Below are 20,233 nucleotides of genomic sequence, written 5' to 3'. Positions count from 1 at the left end.
CTTAGTCAGGCAATCCCCATCTGTGCCAGCCTTTAAGAGTCGCCTAAAAACCCACCTCCTCCGCTTGGCATTCCCTGAATGAGTTTGAGTTATGGGCTCGACACACGGGAGGCGACAAACGGCCGCGATCAGCAAAATTTGTCGCTGTCCCTTTTATTACCTGACACACGGGAGGCGATCCGCGGCAGCGGCAAAGCCGTCTACGTGTTCTGTTCCATGGCGAAATCGAAACGTCCGTTGTTTTGTTTGGCTGGGTCAGGTTGGAGGGAATTAAGGTTATTTAAGCGGTCCAGAGTTAAAAAAGTGGTAGATATGATGTTTCACAAGGTGCTGCTAGAGTTATGTGAAATCTTACTTCTGATTTTACTATAAAACATAATAATAATCAACTTCTCCTTCATGTTTGCTCGGAGGTGTACGAAGCATCCTGTCCGCTCATTGGTCAGTAAATGAAACCTCCGTTTATTCGTCCTCGTCCGAGCGACAGCGATGAAAAGTTGAAAATGTTTCAACTTCCTTGGATCGCGTCGCTGAGTCACCTGTGCACGACACGTGCACAAGCGCAAAATTTCACACGCATGTTTCTCGCGTTTCGCTTAGTAGGAGGGAGACCCGCGATTATCGCTTTGTCGCGCATGTCTCATTGAAAATGAATGGAGGAGAGGCGATGTCGTCTCCCGTGTGTCGAGCCCATTATGCCTTCATTTATGTTCATTTTAATTCCCTCCTTTCATCGGTCTCTTTATCTCTTATTTTACCCATTTGTTTTCTACTTTAATGGTTTTACCTGTTTTTCTCATGTACCGTGTTCTGCACCTTGGGCTTCCCGGCAGGGTTGCGGATGGCGCTTTATAAATAAAGCTTTGATTTGATTTGATTGATTATAGGAGCTAGCTCTGGAGCTAATATCTGCTCAACGTTTATGGTGATCTGAATGTGTATGATGTGAAATATTGTTTGCTCGAAATGCTGAAAAATCCTTGAAATAGTAATTATTTTAAGGTGGCAGGAACAACTCGGATAATTCATACTAGCAGTTAGTTTATCAGTTTTGTTAAGCAACACTATGAAGCCTCCTTTCCACAGGACATGGGAGCGGTGTGCAGCGTGAAGCAACAGCGTTTTGCCTGCGAGCTCCCTTCCAGCTCACGCTGTTGGTCCCACAAAGTCTATTTTTTACACACTACGCATCGACAACACATCTGCAGATCCAATGTTTTTAATTGTGCCATGATTATTGAAATGTGCAGCACGGAATCAGTTATCGCATCTGTGCTGATGATTGTCAGATGTACGTGGCAATAAAAGGACCAGACACGGACATCCATGCTGTAAATTGTCTCTCCAACAAGAAGGAATGGTTGGCTGCAAACGTCCTGAGTCTGAATGAGGTGAAGACTGAGCCCATTCTTTTTGAGCCTAGAAACCTTTCATGCTAGAGCTGGGCAATAAATGGAAAATGCATCGTTGTCTTAATACCGCTCTATCTAGTGGACAACTTTTGTTTTTGCGCATACATGTAATCATCATCCATTTGTTGGCATCGAGGTGAACTCGTCAATATATCGTGATATTGAGTTTCGGCCCAGCCCTGTTTCACGTGCATCATCTGTTCCTAGTATTGACCTCAAACAAAGTGTCACTATCTTAGGGCTATCATAGGATACAGGATTTTTAATGGCCCCTCAGACAAATGTGGCTGGTAAATGTGTTTTTTTTTTTCAACTGTCGTTTGAAACAACTGAAGCCATTACTGAAACGTTCACATTTGGAGTCTGTGACACATGCTTTCATTAACTCTCGTTTGGACTGCACAAATTCACTGTTCATTGGTGCTCCTGCTTCAGCTGCAGATTGTGCAGAACGCAGCTGCTAGATTCTTGACAAACAACCAGAAGTAGTCACATCACCCCGGTTTTGGCCAATCTACACTGGCTGCTCGTGACCTTCGGGGTGCAATTCAAAATTGTACTCTGTCTGTAAGGCATGAATGGCCTCGCACCTTCCTGCATATCAGAGCTGTTTACCCCTATGTGCCGGTGCGCTCTGAGGTCAGCTGACTGCTTGCTGCTAAGCACCCTCAATATGAACTATAAAGCGAGGGGGCAGGAAGCTTTTGTGTTAGTTGCCCCTCCCTTGCCCTTCCCATCTCCATTCGGCATTCTTCATCTGTCTTTATCTTCAGGTCAAGACTGAAGACTCATTTCTGTGATTGGGCTGTTGGATTATGACCTTTTTTAATGCTTGTTTTTGCTGTTTTTAATGTTTTATTGGTCATTCTCCTTGTTTAAACTGCTTGCTTTGTCTGCTTTTTATTGAGCTGTTTTAATTCAGTTTTATTATGACCTTCTGTAAGGAGCTTTGGTCAGCTCTCATGCTGTGTTGAAATGCGCTGTTACAAATACATTGGTATGGTATGGTGTGATGATTTTTGTTCAGGAGAACATCTAAAAATGGAAGAGTTCCTGCTCTAGGTGATTTTTATAGCCTCCAGTCTCCCGGGGCTGGACACTAGGAGTGGGAGCTTCAATATCATCCGGCCAGCCGCTAAAAGGGGTGTTTTTGTTTGTAAACGGGAACACCCACTCCAAAATGGGAACGCCCCCTTCTTCTTATTTACTCCTGAAATGGTACTTCACCTCCGATGTTTCAAAGTAAGATATTTTCTCGGCTCATTTATCTGTTCTCTGTCTTTTTTACAGTTGTTGATCATCTGTGCTCACCCTGCCCTTTCATTTTGTGTTGCTGGTTTGACGTGAGCGTGCTCCACGCTCTCCAAACCTGAACCTGCTTTTAATTCCCGACTCCCGCTTTATCCACAGTGTTAACTCGAAATGGGAGACTGTCAGTAAGGCGGGTGTAATAATAAATAGTAGAGGTAAATTGGATTAAATAACTTGCTTTAAAAGCTGTTTATTTCTATTATCATTACTTGTGACCCACAGCTGTAATACCCTATTAATTATAGAATATCACCTTGCTTGGTCTTGCTACTGTTCATCTTTATTATCTGATGAAGCTGCGGTCCTGCTGATGAAGGCTGTGATTAAAGAGACACGAGCTAAACAACATCGTGGAAAATAAATATTTAGCTGATACTTAAACATTTAGCTAATATGCAAATTTGCTTGCCAAAAAGCGGAAGCTGGTTACCAAAATAAAAGCTGGATCTCGCTAATTTCTTTATAAACTCTTGCTCCGAACCAGAACTTGTTTTATCTCCGGTTCTATTCTTCTAAACATGTCCGACGTTGTTTTGCTTGGCTGTGTCAGGTTGGAGGGAATTAAGGTTATTTAAGCGGTTCAGAGTTAAAAAAGTGGTAGATATGAAAAACATGAATAACATGGTGAAAAAATGACTTAGAAAAAGTAAACTCCCAATTTTTTCTCTTATGATATGCTAAATAACCAAAAATATTGCTGTTAGATTATGACTGTTTGACTTTACAAATTCAATTCAATTCAAAAATACTTTATTATTAATCCCAGAGGGAAATTGATTGATTGAAAATGGCACCCCATATATAACGTGACATAGCCAGGGTTGGATGACCTAATCTCAGAATCAGGCCACTTCATGATGTTACACGGGACGCAAATTTTTCTCCTCTACTTCGGACTGTCTCATGAAAAGCTCACCCGAAGCACCGATGCTAGACAGGAAAGAGCCAGTGGCTTTTCAAAACAAAGTAACATTTAAATGTTTCATGATATTTAAAATCATTTCAAACTATGATTATGGCTAGTAGAGGTGCACAAATATAGGCTATAGATTTCACGCTTTACATTGTTTTACAATAGTGTAACGGGTTGCGATTTGTTGTGGTTGGACTTTTATGTTGACGGGGGTGTTCTTGGCCGGTTGTGTGGAGCGTTCCGGTTCGGTTGTTTAGAAAGAGAAACCGAGATCGTCTGAACGGAGATCGTTGTTTTTACTGGCGTTAAGGCTTAGGCTGTGGCCAACAGTAACCCGGAAAAAAGATCTGAAACGGAAAGAACAAGTTGGAGTCATTTTTTTTTTAAATCAACAAAAAATGTATTTTATAGATGTGGCGCTGAGTGTTCGCGGCTCCCGGGTCAGATTTGGTTGATCCCGGTGGCTGCCTGGTGGGATCTGAGTCCATGAGCTCTGTTGGGTCCCGGGCGGGGGTGGTCGCCCCTGGGTCCCGGGTCGCTGGTTTCTGGGCCCGACTGGCTTGGGGGTGAGAGGCTGCAGGCGAGCCTGTGGGCTTGCCGCTGTTTTCTCCCGGAACTCTGTTGGCTGCTGGTTGTGACCCCCCGGGGTGATCGTCTGCTCCTCTCGAGAGGGGGCGGGGGCTTTTCTGGTCGCAGTCTCCCTGGGGTCCCTGTGCTCTGGGGCAGCTCCTGGATCTCTGGGACTTGGAGCTCCCTCCATCTCCTACACATATTTAGGGGGCAGATCTGTGGCCCCTCACACTCTCTATTGGACGCTCCTATAGAGACCCCTTACATATACAAGCGTGTGTACACACACAGGTGCTCACATGGTGCTCTCATATGGACTTGGGAACATTCAACACGTGTCTTAAGGCTGTGGTTGGCACCAAATGCACTGTGAGTTATTATCATGTGATTGTTCAGTAAAACAATGTTGATTTTATATTTCCTTATCGGGTTGATGCAGTGATAGCTTGCTCCTGTTGTATTTCCCTTTTCTGCAGGTCTAGAAGCAGACTCTTGTTCATCATTGATTCACCTTTTGTTTCTTCTTTCTCTTTCACCTCTGTCTCTGTGTCTGGTTGGAATTACAAAGCATTCAAAAAACAATAACAATAAAGTTTTAAGTATCAGGCGTGACATTAAGAGCTTTGATGCTCCACCTGAGAGTAAATCTGTAAAGCTTCACAGCCAGACAGGACACGGGAAAAAATACAATAAAAAACAATTAAAAAAGATATATATATATATATATCCTCCAGCCTCCAGGGGCCATTAATGAGCTGATTAATTATAGAACAAAAGAATTGGGGAAATTAAAAGTTACTTTACGTTCTAATTTTGGGGTAAAAAAATAAAAATAAAAGCCACTGCAGGTTGTTTCCATCTGTAACTTGCAACAAACTCCTAAACATTTATAAATAATGTGCAACTTTTACTTTTTCAGAACTCAAAACAAAAAAAAAGTTACATTTAGTTAAAATTCAACCTCTCGCTCACCATCTGAAGAGAGCTATCTAGTTGTCGATTTAAACTCTTGCTTATGTCTCAGGAAAATAAAGAAACACAACCAGAGCTGGCGCTACAGCTGGCACAGAAGCAACATGAAATGCGACTCACAGTCCACATTGGTGAGATCCAGAAGCAACTCAGCTGGAACAGCAGGACCTGTAAATGATATTGAGACACAAAAAGGACTAAAATCCGAAACTCTCTTGACATTTTAATAGACAACAAGGTTTTACTTTTTTATTAAACTCAACCTCCTGTGGATTTTTGTCCCTGCAGGTTTCTTTGAATCCCATATGAGGCCAAATAGTGTTTTAATCTGAATTACATGTAAAAATCTCATCATATAGGTGCTACATTTGTGTTTTAAGCCTGATTAATCTGAGTTTCTTATTTTATTTTAACTACTGCAACACTTCAGAATTAAAATGTCCTTTAATATTCCTAAAACCTCCAAGTTTCTTTAATTTGTGACATTCCCAGGTAGCAGCGACTGTCTCAGACCTCGGCAGTGCAGGATGGCATGCTGCGCATCAGGACCCACGTCAGCGTCAAAAAACGAACATCCCTCCCTCAGTCCACAGGTGAGGCATTGCCGTGGAAACAAGCCGACTGTCGACACACTGTTGAAAAAGACGCGTTGGCTTAGTACAAAACCTCCCACTTATCTTCACACATCACGCTGAAAGAGAACCTGGGAGGGAAATGAGAGTTTCACCTGTAGAGATGTCTCTGCTGTGCAGCTTCCTCGGTGCTCAGAAAGAATCTGTGAGAAAGAAAGCAGACGAGCAAAACTAGGACAAAGGAGAACCTCCAATGTTCAGCCCTGGATCACTAAAGCACAGGTTCATACGGCTTCCTTATAAACACTGACCTTTCTTAAAGGTCTTAAGAGCTTAAAGATCAGCTTAAAAGTAAAGATTTTACTTTTTTGTGGTTTTGAGGAATAAATGTATTTATAAACGAAGTTATTAAATGTTTAGCTTTGTGTGGAATTCCATAAAACAAGGAATCTGAAATCAGAATCGGCTAAAGTGCTGAGCCCATGTCAGAGAAAGTGAAAAAAAACAACAACTATTAAACCACGCCCACAACCAATCCGAACTCCGCCCATATCTTGTCAGAACACACCCATGCATATAAAATCCGATAATTTCCAAGTTTTCAGTGTCTGAGTAGATGTTGATAGGAGTAACTTGCTTTCTTGACTACTTTGAAAAAGAAGCTTTCCTTTTCCTTTTTCCTTTTATTTGGGGAAATAAATAAATTAGTTCAATATTTTAAGAAACTACAAAAATGAGAAATACCAAAAGTCACAGTAGGCACCTCCTGAATGAGCTAAATATTTAAGTTTGAAGTTAAGTTTGAATCTGACTAAATGTATGAGTGGCTGATGTTAAAAAGTATGGAGAGATAACAGGGTCATTAATGTGTGAACAATGACAGCATTAGGCTGCTTTTCCACCTGACTCGTAAGCGTTGTTTAATGTACACAAAGCAAAGTATGCAGCCATTAGCCTCCTTTATCGTCAATGGCTGCGTTTCCACAAGGCCCCCAAAATGCGGCTCAAAAATTGAAGCCAACACAGAAGTACCAAAAATTGCAGTTCCACCCTCAACCGCTGGGGGCTGGTGTCAGAAGCGAGCAAATCCTCATTGACTCCCATGTTAAAAACACCAATTTCACAGCAGAAATAAACATGTTTACTGCCTGGTTCCAAAACATGTTTTTGGTTTAAATGATCTAGTTTACACTCATGACAACTCTGAGGGGGGTGATTTTTTTCCCCACTCTTCTGTTTAAGTGTATTAAAAGCCTAAAATTCTGTATAATTAATGAGCATCAGACCCACGTGACCACAGAGCTAGCTCCATGGAAAGGCCTCAGTAGAGCCTCGGTCTGGCTTGGAAACTGTTCCGGGATTTTGAGTCTCTGTGTTTGTGTATTCTGTTTTGGATATTTTTGTGCAATTGTTGGACAAAATGACTTGCTGTGGCATTAATTGCACTAATAGAGCGTCCAAGGAGTCTCCACTTCATTTTTTTCGGTAAGTAAAATTATATTTATGTATTTTAGGTCACTGCCGAGCTGAGCTTAGATTTTAACATGTACTGTTTAACCATGAAATTTAAATGTAATAGGGTAAAACCCAGTGCATTTAACATAATGCTGCACTTTAGAAAATGGGTTGAAATATAACATGTTGGTGGAGCTGGGTTCCGACTATCGGCTTGTGGAGCTCTCGGGAGACCGATGTTTTCCACCCGGTTCTCTCCTCCCCGCAGCTCAGTGCATCTCTGTCTGATCGCAGCTTGTCTGCTGCGCGGGCTGCCGGCTTGTGGTGCTCTGGGATGGAAACCTTTCCACCCGGTTCTCCCCAGCGGCAGCTCTGCGCATCTCAGATCGCAGCGGCGCTTGTCTGCTGTGCAGCTGCCGGCTTGTGGAGCTCTCGGGAGACCTCTGTGTTCCTCCCGGTTTTACCCAGCGGTCAGCCTGGCATGTATCTGACTCAGAAGCTCTGGTGTTGTGCACAGTTAACTCCGGTTGTAGCTAGGTTGCTACCTCCGTTAGCTTAGCTCCCACCTCCGCATTAGCTTTGGGTTTGCTTCTGGATAGCTTGTAGCTAGTTCGACCGGGTGTCGTCAGTTGATCCCAGCCTTACAGCCCCACCCTCAGCTCCACCTCTCTACCCTTTTGTGGAATTGTCTGGGCTTGACGGAACCTGTGACACGGTCAAAATGGTGGTGGTGGCCACCTCCCATTTATCTTCAAAAATGTGTTATTGGAGCCTATGGAAACCCATTGTCCAATATTTATATGTCGATGGTTTCCACCAGCCGCAAAACATTGTGTTTTGTACACGCCCCAGAAGCGTAGTGTAAACTATCTTTCTGTAGTTTTATGATATTTTTGTAGTTTGATTTATGAGCATTCAAATTTTTTTTAAACTTGACCCTTTTATTTAAAATTGTATTTGTTTCATGTTTTCTGATTATAAGTATGTTTCATCTTTACTTCATGATATTTAGTTGTTTTTAACTGTAAATACATCAGTGGCAGGGAAAACGAGTTTTTGTAGCGTTGCTGCGGCGTAAAGCTGGTTGTCTTATGCTCAGAAGTAGCCCGGCATCCATTTCCATCTGTTTCCAACATCTATCGATGCAAGACAAAATTGTCTAAGGGCAATCAAGAGTGAGGAGAGGCAACATTTTATTAACTAATAGGTAAGGATTAGGTAGTGAGGCAAAGGCTAAGTCTAACTCAGATGTGGTGTCAAGTCTATTCTCCTGGAATAACTTCTACATGTTCGGTAGTTCAGCAGTTTGTGCAGCACAGGAATTGGAAAGCCAGGAGCTACAGAAAGCAAAGTGGTTGACAAGGGTGGACCATGATGATGCTACGTTAGCCCCCGTTAGCCCTGGTTAGCCCACGCAGGTCAGTTGTCCACAGCAAACTCTGCTAAAATGTACGCTCGACAAGTAAATGGTGCTCAACTTATAGTTAGCTTAGAGCTGCCACCCATGCAAAATAGAATTAGACGTTAACACGTTAATGTTAACAGTTTATTGTTCAAATTAAATAATTTTCTAATTCATGGACAGATATTTATCACAGCTGTACAACATAATTATCATACATGAATGCTACACATGTGTATGTTGTTATTTTATATTGTTGTTATATTGTCTAAAAGTGGACTTTATTTTGAAAGAACAAGAAAAGATATTGTTAGATCAGTAAGATTGTCATGTTGTAACATAATATCACTGTCATTTATTTATTGTTCATGGGTGGAACCTCTGCCTTCCAGTATCATATTGATGTTTCCTCCAAGGTCTTCAGTGTCTTATTTTTAATTTTATACTGGGCAAATGTAACAGGCTTGCAGAGTAGAAACGATCTACGCTGACTGAAATCTGAACTATTTAGAAACAGAGATTCCCTGTCGATGACGCAATTCCAGCTTTTGTGAAAAAGTTCTATACCGGTTTGAAACGCTCTCGGTAGGAAGGGGCACGCTGCTGAACCTCGCGGGTTAAACATGCCTAGTACATTTCACGTCGCTTATGCAACCTGCTTTTCTTTTAACGTGCACGCGTAAATCCTTCATACCAATCATATTTTCTGCATAATTTATGTTGTTATAAAGCAAAAATCAGTGCGGGAAACAGATAAACACGTACAGAGTCAGATTGTTTTCGTCATAAGCGAGGAGTCGTGTCACCTCCCAGGTTCCTGACGTTAAATGTCGAACTTCATCTTGATCGCTATGGGACTGAAACGGAAAAAACAATTAATTTCTTTCATAGAATCACAAAAAAAATACCAATCCTGACAAGTCTGACAAACAGAAAGCAGGATTTTTGCTCTATCAGGTAAAAACCTGTCATATGGTAGATGATCCTGAGCCTGGCTCAAGTCTCTGAGGACCATTTCATCTCAATATCTTGTTCAAGGAAGCACTAAATATGCAAATTATTCTCAGAAGAGTTTACAGACGTTCCTGCCTGGAGATGGGAGTGGATATTGAGTTAAACTGAACAATGAGAGGAATGATGTATCTGTATCATTCAAAGACTTTAAGCAGCAACTACAACAAAAAATAAAGAAAATCTGCAAGAGCTGTAGGAGCTGTGGGAGCAAATACAGCTTTAATGAATCTTGATCAAATGTTTCAAGTGATTAGAAATTAGCCCAAGAAGGACTAGAGAAGAACTAAGTGACAAAACAAGGATTTCATTTAAACAACAGCAGATTCTACTTATTTGTGAGAAAGCAGCAGGTTACTGAAAGCTCAGACAGGTTGTTCTGCAGCAAGAGGACACAAATCAAACAGAAAGCAGGAGAAATTCACCTTCTGAGTGAACATGTTGATGTGGTGGAAATCTCCGTGACCTCCCTGCTTGATGGGCATGGTTAGGAAAAACCTGCTCAGGTCCTCGGAGAACAGCGGTTCTTGTCTCTGTAGAGGAGGTGACCCATTTTCAGCATGAATGGTTTCTACTCTTGAACATGAATACGACCACACTGAGACATTTGCTTGCCACGCTTTGATCTGTGGCACATTCAGTTGGAAGTGAAATTATAGACTTTCTCTGATTCAGAGTCTCAGCTTGTATTTCGGTGGGGATTTTCTTTAAACAGAGGCCAAACGTCTCCTAATACATACAGAAATGTACAATAATCATATCCTGTTTTATAAACACTGTTGCTTCCACCAAATACACTTACTATTCTCACATCATCTACAATTCTGAAACTAGCTCTAGTCTATATTTTTTCTCCTTGACAGAATCATCAAAACCCCATGCTTGGTGTGGTTCACTGAAAAAACTTTTTTTAATGATTCTTTCTGATTATAATCGTCAAATGATAAATAAATAATACTTTTGAGATTTTTTAAGAATAAGAATACCTTTATTTGTCCCTCAGTGGGGTAATTGCATTAATGCAAGGACAGAGGCTAGCAGCAGTAGCACACAAAATATATCCTACGAGAGTATAATTATAAATTAGATAATCAAGATACTTAATTATAATTAATTAATTCTCATGGCTGATTATAATCGGTCACTCTTAATTTTTTCATGCAGGCTGAACATGAAAATAGTCTCCTACACTTATCTCCTGCAGTAGCTTCTGATAGAAAACAGACGGTGAAACTCCAGGATTAGAAAAGCCTGACAGATCTACGTCGCACTGTCACTGACATTCATGGACTCATCCATCTCAACTAACGGCAGGGAAGGCTGTTGTTGTTTTAGCATCCAGGAAACAGTAGAGAATGTCTCAGATGGTAGAAGCTAACTGTTAGCATTAGCAACTCCACCACACAGCAAAACTCCTCCAGGCTTGTGCTATTTGTGGAGATAAAACATCAACGTTGCACAGCAAATAGAGCCAGTGGTAGAGTCCTGTTTCAAAGGTGAAATGTCAGGAATATCAGGAAATAAGACTCAAAATCCTGCTGTTTGAATCTCTCCTATGATCTGGCCATCTTCTAGATCCTGAAACAGGCACACCAGAGTTTTTTGTACCCAGAGTACACCTTACACGGTATTCATTCCTATTAGAGATCACTGCAAATGTATTGACTGAACGAGCGAAACACACCTTCAAAGGGAACATATTGTGACTTTTTAAAGTTAAATTAGTTCTATGGCTGAGCCACGCCCACCTATCCCCTCTGTGGGTTCTATGAGGTGAGGAGCTTGGATATAAAGAAGGGGCTTAAAGTAGAGCTGCTGCTTCCCAAGCTTCACCGGTGTGTGTGTGTGTGTGTGTGTGTGTGTGTGTGTGTGTGTGTGTGTGTGTGTGTGTGTGTGTGTGTGTGCTAATTTTCCTTATTACAACGTCATAACATGGGACTGTTTAGAGAGAGGGACCCACATGGCAGCCCAAAAAGATGCAAAAGGTGAGTTTTGCACAATGTATCCCCTTCAACAACAGTGTGCAACTTCATCACATAATTCTTAACTAACAAAATTACTAACAGTAAAGAATGAATGAAAGAAAACGATCTTTTATATAGTGCCTCTCAAGATAAAAATCCTGAGGCGCTTCACGTACACACACACAAAAAAAACAAAGTAAAAGAAATTTTTCAAAAATGATTAAAAAATATGTTTAAATTGAGAAAAATAATTAAATTGTGATAAAAAAAAAGTATAATGTAAGGAAAGGGAGAGAGAAAATTAATAGGAAAGAGGGAAATCAGTGGATTGTGGGAAAGGTGGAATGAGTAGAAAAAGCAGAATAAGGAAAACAAATGGAACAAACTTGATAAAAATAATAATCTCCTCGTGGCTGCCGATTCTCTGGCGTGCCACAGGGATTTGTATTTGGTCCCCTTGTTTCACTGGTCACAAAATGTTTAAACAAAACTTTTGCCTCCACTGCTACTCAATAATACTCAATCATATCTTTCTCACAACATTTGGTGTGACTAGATCAGCCTTTGTTTCACCCCTGTAACTTTTAACTAGCTCCATCCATTCTTCGACCAACATGATGCTGCCATTTTTGTTTGTAGTCTCGGCCCATTTCTAATCAATTTCTACAACTCTCTAAAAACATATCACAAACTCCTTTATTATTCTGCAGCCTGGATTAAATCCCACAGCTCCTCTAGACATTCCATCACAGTGAGACAAGGACCCAAGCACATTTCTTCCATTAAAATAAATAATTAACTTCACTGCTATGAAAGGTTTGATCGTATAGTCTCGTTGTACCTGTCTGGACAGCCACGTGTCTGAGGACTCCTCGTGTCTCTGGAAAACAGAAAATTAAACCAAGATTTAAACGATTAAGGTAAATATAGCATAGTTTGCCTAATTTAACACAAAAAACGTTACACAATTAAACTGGCGCTTGGAACAAAATTAGCATGCTAACACACACTAATGCTGTGTTTGACAAACAGCAAGTCAAGGCTAACCATAGTTTAGAAAATGAATTAAGGAAACTAAATGGGATTGTGTTGATAAATTTCAGCTATGCTGGTTGATTGCACAATAATTAAGAGCTATGCAGTTTTTTTTTTTTTTATTTAATCTCGTACTTGGTGTTGAAGAGCCGGTATCTTTCACAAGGAACCTTTGCACTGGGCTGTAGAGTTAAATTATGCATGAGCTCAGTGACTAAAAACAGGTTTAAAAACTATTGTTTTATTTATTGCAATAAAAGTGGAAAATATGATAGATATTTTTCAATAATATCACCCAGTCCTACTTCCAACATTCAGAAACGCAGCAATTGTGGTTATACTGTAAGCATAGAACACTAAAAGAAGAAAAATGTTAAAAAATTTAATTTTTATTTTCCACAAAAATTTTGGACTAATTTCTTTTTTATGTTTTCTCTAATAATTCGTATCGTTCCTTTAGAATTTTTTAAATGGTCTTATTTGTTATTCCATACACAACTCTTTAGACTACTTTATTCCCTTTACACAGACACACTAACACGGAAGAAGGAAAAGAAAATAAATAATAAAAAGAATTGTGACTTTAAACAGGATGGTGACATTTTGACTTCTGAGAATAAAATCAGAATTCTGAAAAAATAGTCAGATTATTATTTTTTTTCATTTCAATGGCCCTAATCTCTACCATACGAAACCCCTGAAAATGGAAAAATACTTACAAAATACACACATAAGATGAAAAAATATTCTGCAAAAATTAAGAAAGATACAGAAAATAGATCAAATTAATTACATAAAAGTGAACTAAAATGCAGCACTTTCTTGACAGGTGTGCTGATGCTATCTGAAAACATTCTTCAACGCTCACAAATTCAAAGCTACAAATGTGTATTAGGTTGAAACCTTGTGACAGACTCCTACAGCGACATCACAAATCGTCAGCAGTGACACGTTCTGAGGTCGGTTGATCCATCGGACGGCCAGGTGCTTGTTACTGATCCACGTCACCATGGTGACGTAGAAATCCCTGCAGACGGACGAGTGGAATCAGAGATTTGTTTGTTTCCATGTTGCGTGGTTGTTTTGGCGAGTGTGCGTTCTTACCTGAGTCTGAGCTGATGTGGAGGCTGAAGCTCCAGGGTGTGAGTGGCACCAAACAGATTAACCACCGACAGCTTTACGGCAGGATTTGTCTGACCAACCTAAACAAGAAATACAACTACAGACATCAGATTTAAAAGCAATTTATCATTATATGTGCAAAATTATCAAGTTGAGCGCTTTGTTGTTGCATTTATGTATTTTCTCCACTTATTTATGGGAATATTGACAGAAACCAAAACTCTTGAGGATTCCAAGGTGTTCTCACACCAGTGAGGATAATATAATCTAATGAGGTCTGGAATCTCCTACCAGTGACTGGAAAACCTCCAAAACCAGGTTCCTCGTCAGATTTCTAAACCACCACAGCTGGCTCCTTTTGATGATGAGGAGCTGCAACTCGATCCTGAGCTCCACAGAGGAGACAGAGCTTCTCACCTCACCTCTAAGTCTGAATCGTGAATAATTAAATTATTCTGACTTTTATTTCTCCTTTAGATTTATGAAACTAGTTCTTCCTGCAGTGAGAGATATTTAAGGGTCAAAGTGGACCATTTGTCTGCCATACCATGGGGTAGGGGTACTGTAGGCCTCGGGGGTAGGTGCTGCCGGTGAACTGGGCCAAAACCATGTTGGGCACCAGGCTGTTGTTGATGGTGAGGAAGGCCAATCTCTCTCCATCAGGTGACCACCAGTGAGTCAGGTGTGAGTGCAGGATCTCCTCTGATGAGACAAAACAGCCATTTTCAACATCCCTACCTTTTAGAACGCTTTTGACACAACTGGGCTTCTTGGTTTAAACCCAACCATCAAGTATGCAGGACGACCCAAACCTTCGTACAACCAGTCAGCGATGCCATTGAAGATGACTCCTTCCATCCCAGAGGAGGTGATTCTCAGAGAGTTGCTCCTCACGTCTGATTGGTAATAGATGTTGTTTTCAAAGATGTAGAGCTGGGAAAGGGATGGAGATTCACAGTTTTAAACCTCTATTTTGGGTTTTTTCTTTTTATTTAAAGTACATTAGTACAAGATGGGCTGGAGTCTCCATGCCCTGGGTGGCATTTTGGCAACGGAGGTGCCTACTGGGGCCAGTGGGGGAGTTGGCACCCTGGAGGGCTTAGGCCAACCAGCCATTCCTCCCCATCCCCATACATTTTTATCCTCCTGCTCCCTCACATCAACACACAAACATGCACATAGGACTTTGGGGGGTGGACAAGTCAGGGGGTGCAGGTATGGACCCCATTTCCGCATTCCTGTGGCAACCTGCCCCCCAATTTTATTTGCACATTATACACTTCCACCAACGACATTCCACGCACAGTGTTTCCTCTAGGAATTTTTCCAGCTGTGGTGGGTGGTGGTGGTGTGTGTGTGTGTGTGTGTGGGGGGGGGGGGGATCATGACACGTCTCACCTTTATGTTAATATTGTTTTATTTGATGCACTCCACTTTGATCAGCACCAGTCCAGCAACTGCTGCATTGTAATAACTAGTATTAAAGGTGAATACACCAATATTTGCACAAGAATAATTTTTGTTTTAAACTCTCAGTGACACACTTTGCAGGGGGGATTTGGCATTTAATTTTTCTTGGCATCTGGAAAACATCTCCTTCTGCCCCCCTTTATTTGACTTTCTGCCCCCTTTATTTTGGTCCAAGATCATTGCTGGGCTGGCCCTATTAAAACATTCTACACCCCTGCTTAGCAGAATTAATGAAGTATTTTTAAGCTAGTATAAAAATGACTGAAACACAAATTTACATATTTGGCATTACTGACCAATATCTTTCATTTAATTTATTTGTTAAGAACATCAAGATGCATTACAGTGAACATTATAATAAAGTACATTTTTCTAGTGCAGAGAGGAGACAACCCATAGAAGCACTGATTTGATCTCATTTCAGAGAAAAATAGAACAGATCAGATGCATCTAATGAATAAAATTACTAACATAAACTCAGGAATCTGTTTCTTTGCTTCATTGTTCTGGTGCTGAAAACATCACTAATGCGGATCAAAGGACATACACAGATGAATGCACCTCTTATTTATTATTTGGAAATTAGTGGGTGTGGTTTACATCAGTCAGTGGCGGTTCTACATCGAATTACTCCCCGGGCGAGGCCCCCTTTGAGCGCCCCCCCCCCCCCCAACCACCCCCCACCACCACCACCACACCACCCCACCTGCACGAACACACGCATGTTTTCTACAAACAGGCATGTTTATTAGAACAACTATTGAACATTCATTTTTCTAAGTTGCACATATTTACATGAATTACTATGAAGTTGTCAGAATGTAAAGCAATATACATTATATACTGTATCAAAATATATAGAATATATACAAAAACAAACAATAACTAAATATTAAGAATATATGAACATAATAGATAATAAATATTCTAAATAGCAAAAATATTTCACACATAACAAACTAAAGATAATCACTACAGCATTGCACTTAGAACAGAAAACACAAACTAAAATTAAAACCTAACCTTGATGCAACGTCATCAATAATGTCATCATATGAAATCTGCTCCCCTACTGAGTGATTGATACTAATCAGAGCCAGGTTAGTGAGCCGCCCCTGAAACATAGGTGACCTCAGGTATGACTTGATCAAGTTTTTAAAAGCTCCTCTCAGCTGGAGCCACAGTGACTGGCAGAGCAGTCCAAAAGTTGATCCATAATATTTTAGAATTGCCCCTGAAATTGTAATTTAAACTGACATAAAAAACTGTAGACTACCAAAAATGCCAACTTTTACAGAACAAATCATGTAAAATAATCAGTGCAGCCATCTGCAATAAATAAACAGGATAGTTAGTGGTGACTGGAGAGTTCTCTTCTGCTTGTAGAATTGTTTTATTTATTATTATGTGAACTTGATCAACATGTGTGTGTTGTTGTTCAGGCAGGCCACGGGCTGCAGTGAGCATTTAACAAATCCTAGTCTGAATCAGTAAAAAACGATTCAAGGACTTTTTTCGAACCATTTGAATATTCGTTTCAATATTTCAGCCCTATTAGCTCTGTTAGCAATTAGTTGACCGCATTTAACCGTTAAACATGCATCATGCAACATGCATCATGAGAGCATACCTTTATCTTTCTCCTCTTTTTTCTTTTTTTTTCCCCCTGAATGGGGCACCTGGTGGTTTTAGCCTTTTTATGTTCATCTCTTCTGTTTGACTCCTGACTCAGTAAGTTTCCTTTAGTCAGGACTAAACAATTTGACCTTGATGGGGGGGTGACCACAAAATCATTTTGTTTTTCCTTTTTTTATTCGGCCATTTCACACAATTCAGAGAAACCTGAAAGAATGATAGGCCTGTGTTTATGATATTATGAATGAAATATGGAAGAACGTTAAGATGTGATTGACTTTAGCCATGTTAATACAGTTGATTCAGCCCCTGCACGCTCATTTTGCGCTCATTTCATTTGGGAAAGACGCAGAGGTGAATTCCCCCGCCGCACCCCTCCCCTTCCTGTTCTTCATAGACACACGGTGCACGTGAACGTTCTCAGTCAGCAGGAGCGCCTGCAGCTGCAGGGGGCGCCAACTTGCTGTTTCCAATCCAGACACTGTCATATGACAGATAATAGAAAACCTCGGTGCGGCGCAGATTTCCTTTTTTTTTTTTTTTTTTTTAACTCAGCGCTTGTGCGCCCTTTTTGTGTCATGAAAAAATGCCGCCCCGGGCAATTGCCCTGTCTGCCCGTGCCTAAAACCGCTACTGACATCAGTACATTATTTTGAGTCTGAAATTGATATGGTTAGATCAGAAGCTGCTACATATGTGTATTGTTTATTTGAAAATTATTTACAGAGCAGCCTCAGAACTGAGATTAAATAGTTTTGATCACAATAGTAAAGAAACTATTTCAGAACAAGTTTTTCAGTAAAATCAGAACATTAATATTTAAGTGCATGAATTAAAGCATCTGAACTCATGTAGTAGGAACTAGGAAATATGAAATGCTAGAACCATTTTATTTCAATTTGATTAAACTGATTTTTTCCTGACGTTGTTGGCATTTTTCCCACACACAGTTAAACAAAACAATGTTGATTGAGGTGTGTGTGTGTGTGTGTGTGTGTGTGTGTGTGTGTGTGTGTGTGTGTGTGTGTGTGTGTGTGTGTGTGTGAGAGAGAGAGAGAGAGAGGGGGGGGGGGGGGGGGGAGAGAGAGAGGGAGAGAGAGTTAAAATAATAATAATAAAAAAAAAAAAATGACCAGAGCGGAGGCAGTGACCGACGCATGCATGAGCCGTTTTCAGCTCTGTCTTGTCAAATGCACCACGTACGTTACGAAAAAAGTAACTTTAAATATTCAACCGAAAAAGAGGCGAGCTGAAGAAAACCTAGGGAGTACTGAAGAAACGTGAGGAACAGTGGAGCAAGCACAGAGAGATCCGTTACTGTGTGTGTGTGTGCGTGAATGGGCCGGATGGACTGCGCTCCCGGCTGCAGTTTTGTGTGTAGGGAGGGGTGGGTGCTTTATGTGACTGGCCAATCACAGAGCGTGAAGACAGTCAGTTAACCAATGAGGATTTTCCTTCAGCACGATTACAGATATTTACGAGTTTTACTCGTTTCATGCTCGTATTCATCAAAAATGCTTTATCCGTACCGGATACTCGTCTGAAACGAAATAAATAAATAAATAAATACAATTTTAAAAATCAATAAAACATCCTGATCTTGTAGGCGTGCCGCTGGGATTTCAGCCATGGCGGGCTGCTTAGGGCCTTGGGAGTGAGCACACTCAACGGAATTTGGCAAGGGGATCTTTCAGCCTCATCCTGAGTACTGGTGCCCACTTCAAATTTTAAACTGCACTTAGACACAGAGGACTGTGGGGGGGGGGGGGGGGGGGGCATCAGCTGGCGTAGGCCAGATAAAGCCTGCACTGTCCGCTCACCACAGCCGTGGAATACACCTCATCAACACGCAGGGAGACTAGGAGTCTTAGCGCACCTCTGTTGTCGCTTGGCTTCCCGGGGCTGAGCCGTCTGGCTGGGGTCTGGGGTGGTGGGTTGCTTTGCTCAGCGCTGGGCGGGGGAACCTGCTCATCAGCACCCCAGCAGAAAGGGTCGAACTCTGTGAACCGGTGATGGTTGTACTCTTTGTGCAGCAGTACCAGGACCAGAGTGAATAGGGTGTTTATGGGGAGCATGAGTGGGTGTCTGGCGTGCGTTTTTGTAAGTCTTAAGCCTGGTTCATGCTTCTCCGTCAGCTCCGCAAGGGACAGACACGCACGGATTGACGGAAGCGTTTTGCTCTCATACTTCTCCGTCTCCTGGAGAGCGTTGCAAAATGCAAAGCAATTGCCCGGCAGGACACCAGAGGGCGCAGCGCTGTTCTGTGGTATCCTGTCATGTATCGGTCCAAGATCGTGTGTTTATATTGTGTTTTTGTGTATATAAGAGACTTTGAACACGGACATATTTGTCTCTCATTCTCCCACCGCTTCATGCGCTCCCCACCTCTAAACCCATGTTTCCTGTCATTTCCGTCCACAAATAAAACACTTGCTGCGTATCTTTTCACTCCTCCAGTCACGGGAGAATAAAACGTTCATATTTTTAGAGTTTTTTCGCGAGGTATTCTTCAAGCTTCTCCGTGTCTGCCGCTTGTTATCCTCGGCTCTCTTTGCAATGGCGGCGCTGTAAACAACAGCGGCGTCCTGACCAATGACAAGCTTGCGTAATCCGTTTCGTTCGACGGATGTTTAAAAAAGTGGGCTCGACTTCGTACGTACTTGCGTGCCTGCCGGAACCCTACGCAAGGACGGATAATGGCGTTGGGTGTCTCCGCACTGACGCAGACGGAGAAGCATAAATCAGGCTTTAGGTTGTATGTGTATGTGTGAGCATGAGGGAGGGAATGTGTGACTGTGTCTGTGTATGACTGTATATGTCAGGTGGGCCCTTTGACTCCTCCCCTCTCCTGGGACTTCTTGTGCTACTACCATCGACATACATATATGGACAATGGGTTTCCATAGGCTCCAATAACACATTTTGGAAGAAAAATGGGAGGTGGCAACCACCGCCATTTTGACCGTGTCACAGGTTCTGTCAAGCCCAGACAATTCCACAAAAGGGTAGAGAGGTGGAGCTGAGGGTGGGGCTGTAAGGCTGGGATCAACTGACGACACCCGGTCGAACTACTGTAGCTACAAGCTAACCTGAAGCTAACCCAAAGCTAACGCGGAGATGGGAGCTAAGCTAACGTAGGTAGCAACCTAGCTACAACCGGAGTTAACTGTGCACAACACCAGAGCTTCTGAGTCAGAGATACGCCGGGCTGACCGCTGGGTAAAACCGGGTGGAACACAGAGGTCTCCCGAGAGCTCCACAAGCCGGCAGCCGCACAGCAGACAAGCGCCGCTGCGATCTGAGATGCGCAGAGCTGCCGCTGGGGAGAACCGGGTAGAAGTTTCCATCCCAGAGCTCCACAAGCCGGCACCCCGCGCAGCAGACAGGAG

General features: G+C 41.8%; 1 protein-coding gene across 7 annotated transcripts in view; it reads right to left on the bottom strand.

Annotated features, from left to right (window-relative positions):
- Positions 1 to 20,233, bottom strand: part of LOC107396538 (inactive dipeptidyl peptidase 10) — a 129,563-nt gene that overhangs the window by 22,825 nt on the left and 86,505 nt on the right. For all 7 annotated transcript variants that reach the window (XR_008560689.2, XM_054736751.2, XM_054736749.2 and 4 more), the window contains 10 exons: positions 14,552 to 14,672; positions 14,287 to 14,441; positions 13,722 to 13,819; positions 13,521 to 13,644; positions 12,424 to 12,462; positions 10,044 to 10,151; positions 9,373 to 9,464; positions 5,906 to 5,953; positions 5,692 to 5,810; positions 5,299 to 5,346 (listed from right to left, as the gene is read on the bottom strand). Coding sequence is in view for 6 of the 7 variants with exons in the window: in XM_054736751.2 (XP_054592726.2) it covers positions 5,299 to 5,346; positions 5,692 to 5,810; positions 5,906 to 5,953; positions 9,373 to 9,464; positions 10,044 to 10,151; positions 12,424 to 12,462; positions 13,521 to 13,644; positions 13,722 to 13,819; positions 14,287 to 14,441; positions 14,552 to 14,672 (952 nt within the window). In the remaining variant the exon portion in view is untranslated. The remainder of the gene's footprint in view (positions 1 to 5,298; positions 5,347 to 5,691; positions 5,811 to 5,905; positions 5,954 to 9,372; positions 9,465 to 10,043; positions 10,152 to 12,423; positions 12,463 to 13,520; positions 13,645 to 13,721; positions 13,820 to 14,286; positions 14,442 to 14,551; positions 14,673 to 20,233) is intronic.

The sequence above is a fragment of the Nothobranchius furzeri genome, chromosome 2, assembly GCF_043380555.1.
Source record: "Nothobranchius furzeri strain GRZ-AD chromosome 2, NfurGRZ-RIMD1, whole genome shotgun sequence".
In the NCBI taxonomy this organism is placed as follows: Eukaryota; Metazoa; Chordata; class Actinopteri; order Cyprinodontiformes; family Nothobranchiidae; genus Nothobranchius; species Nothobranchius furzeri.
The sequence above is the reverse complement of the archived record's forward strand: the minus strand, read 5'-3'. Positions and strand labels throughout refer to the sequence as shown.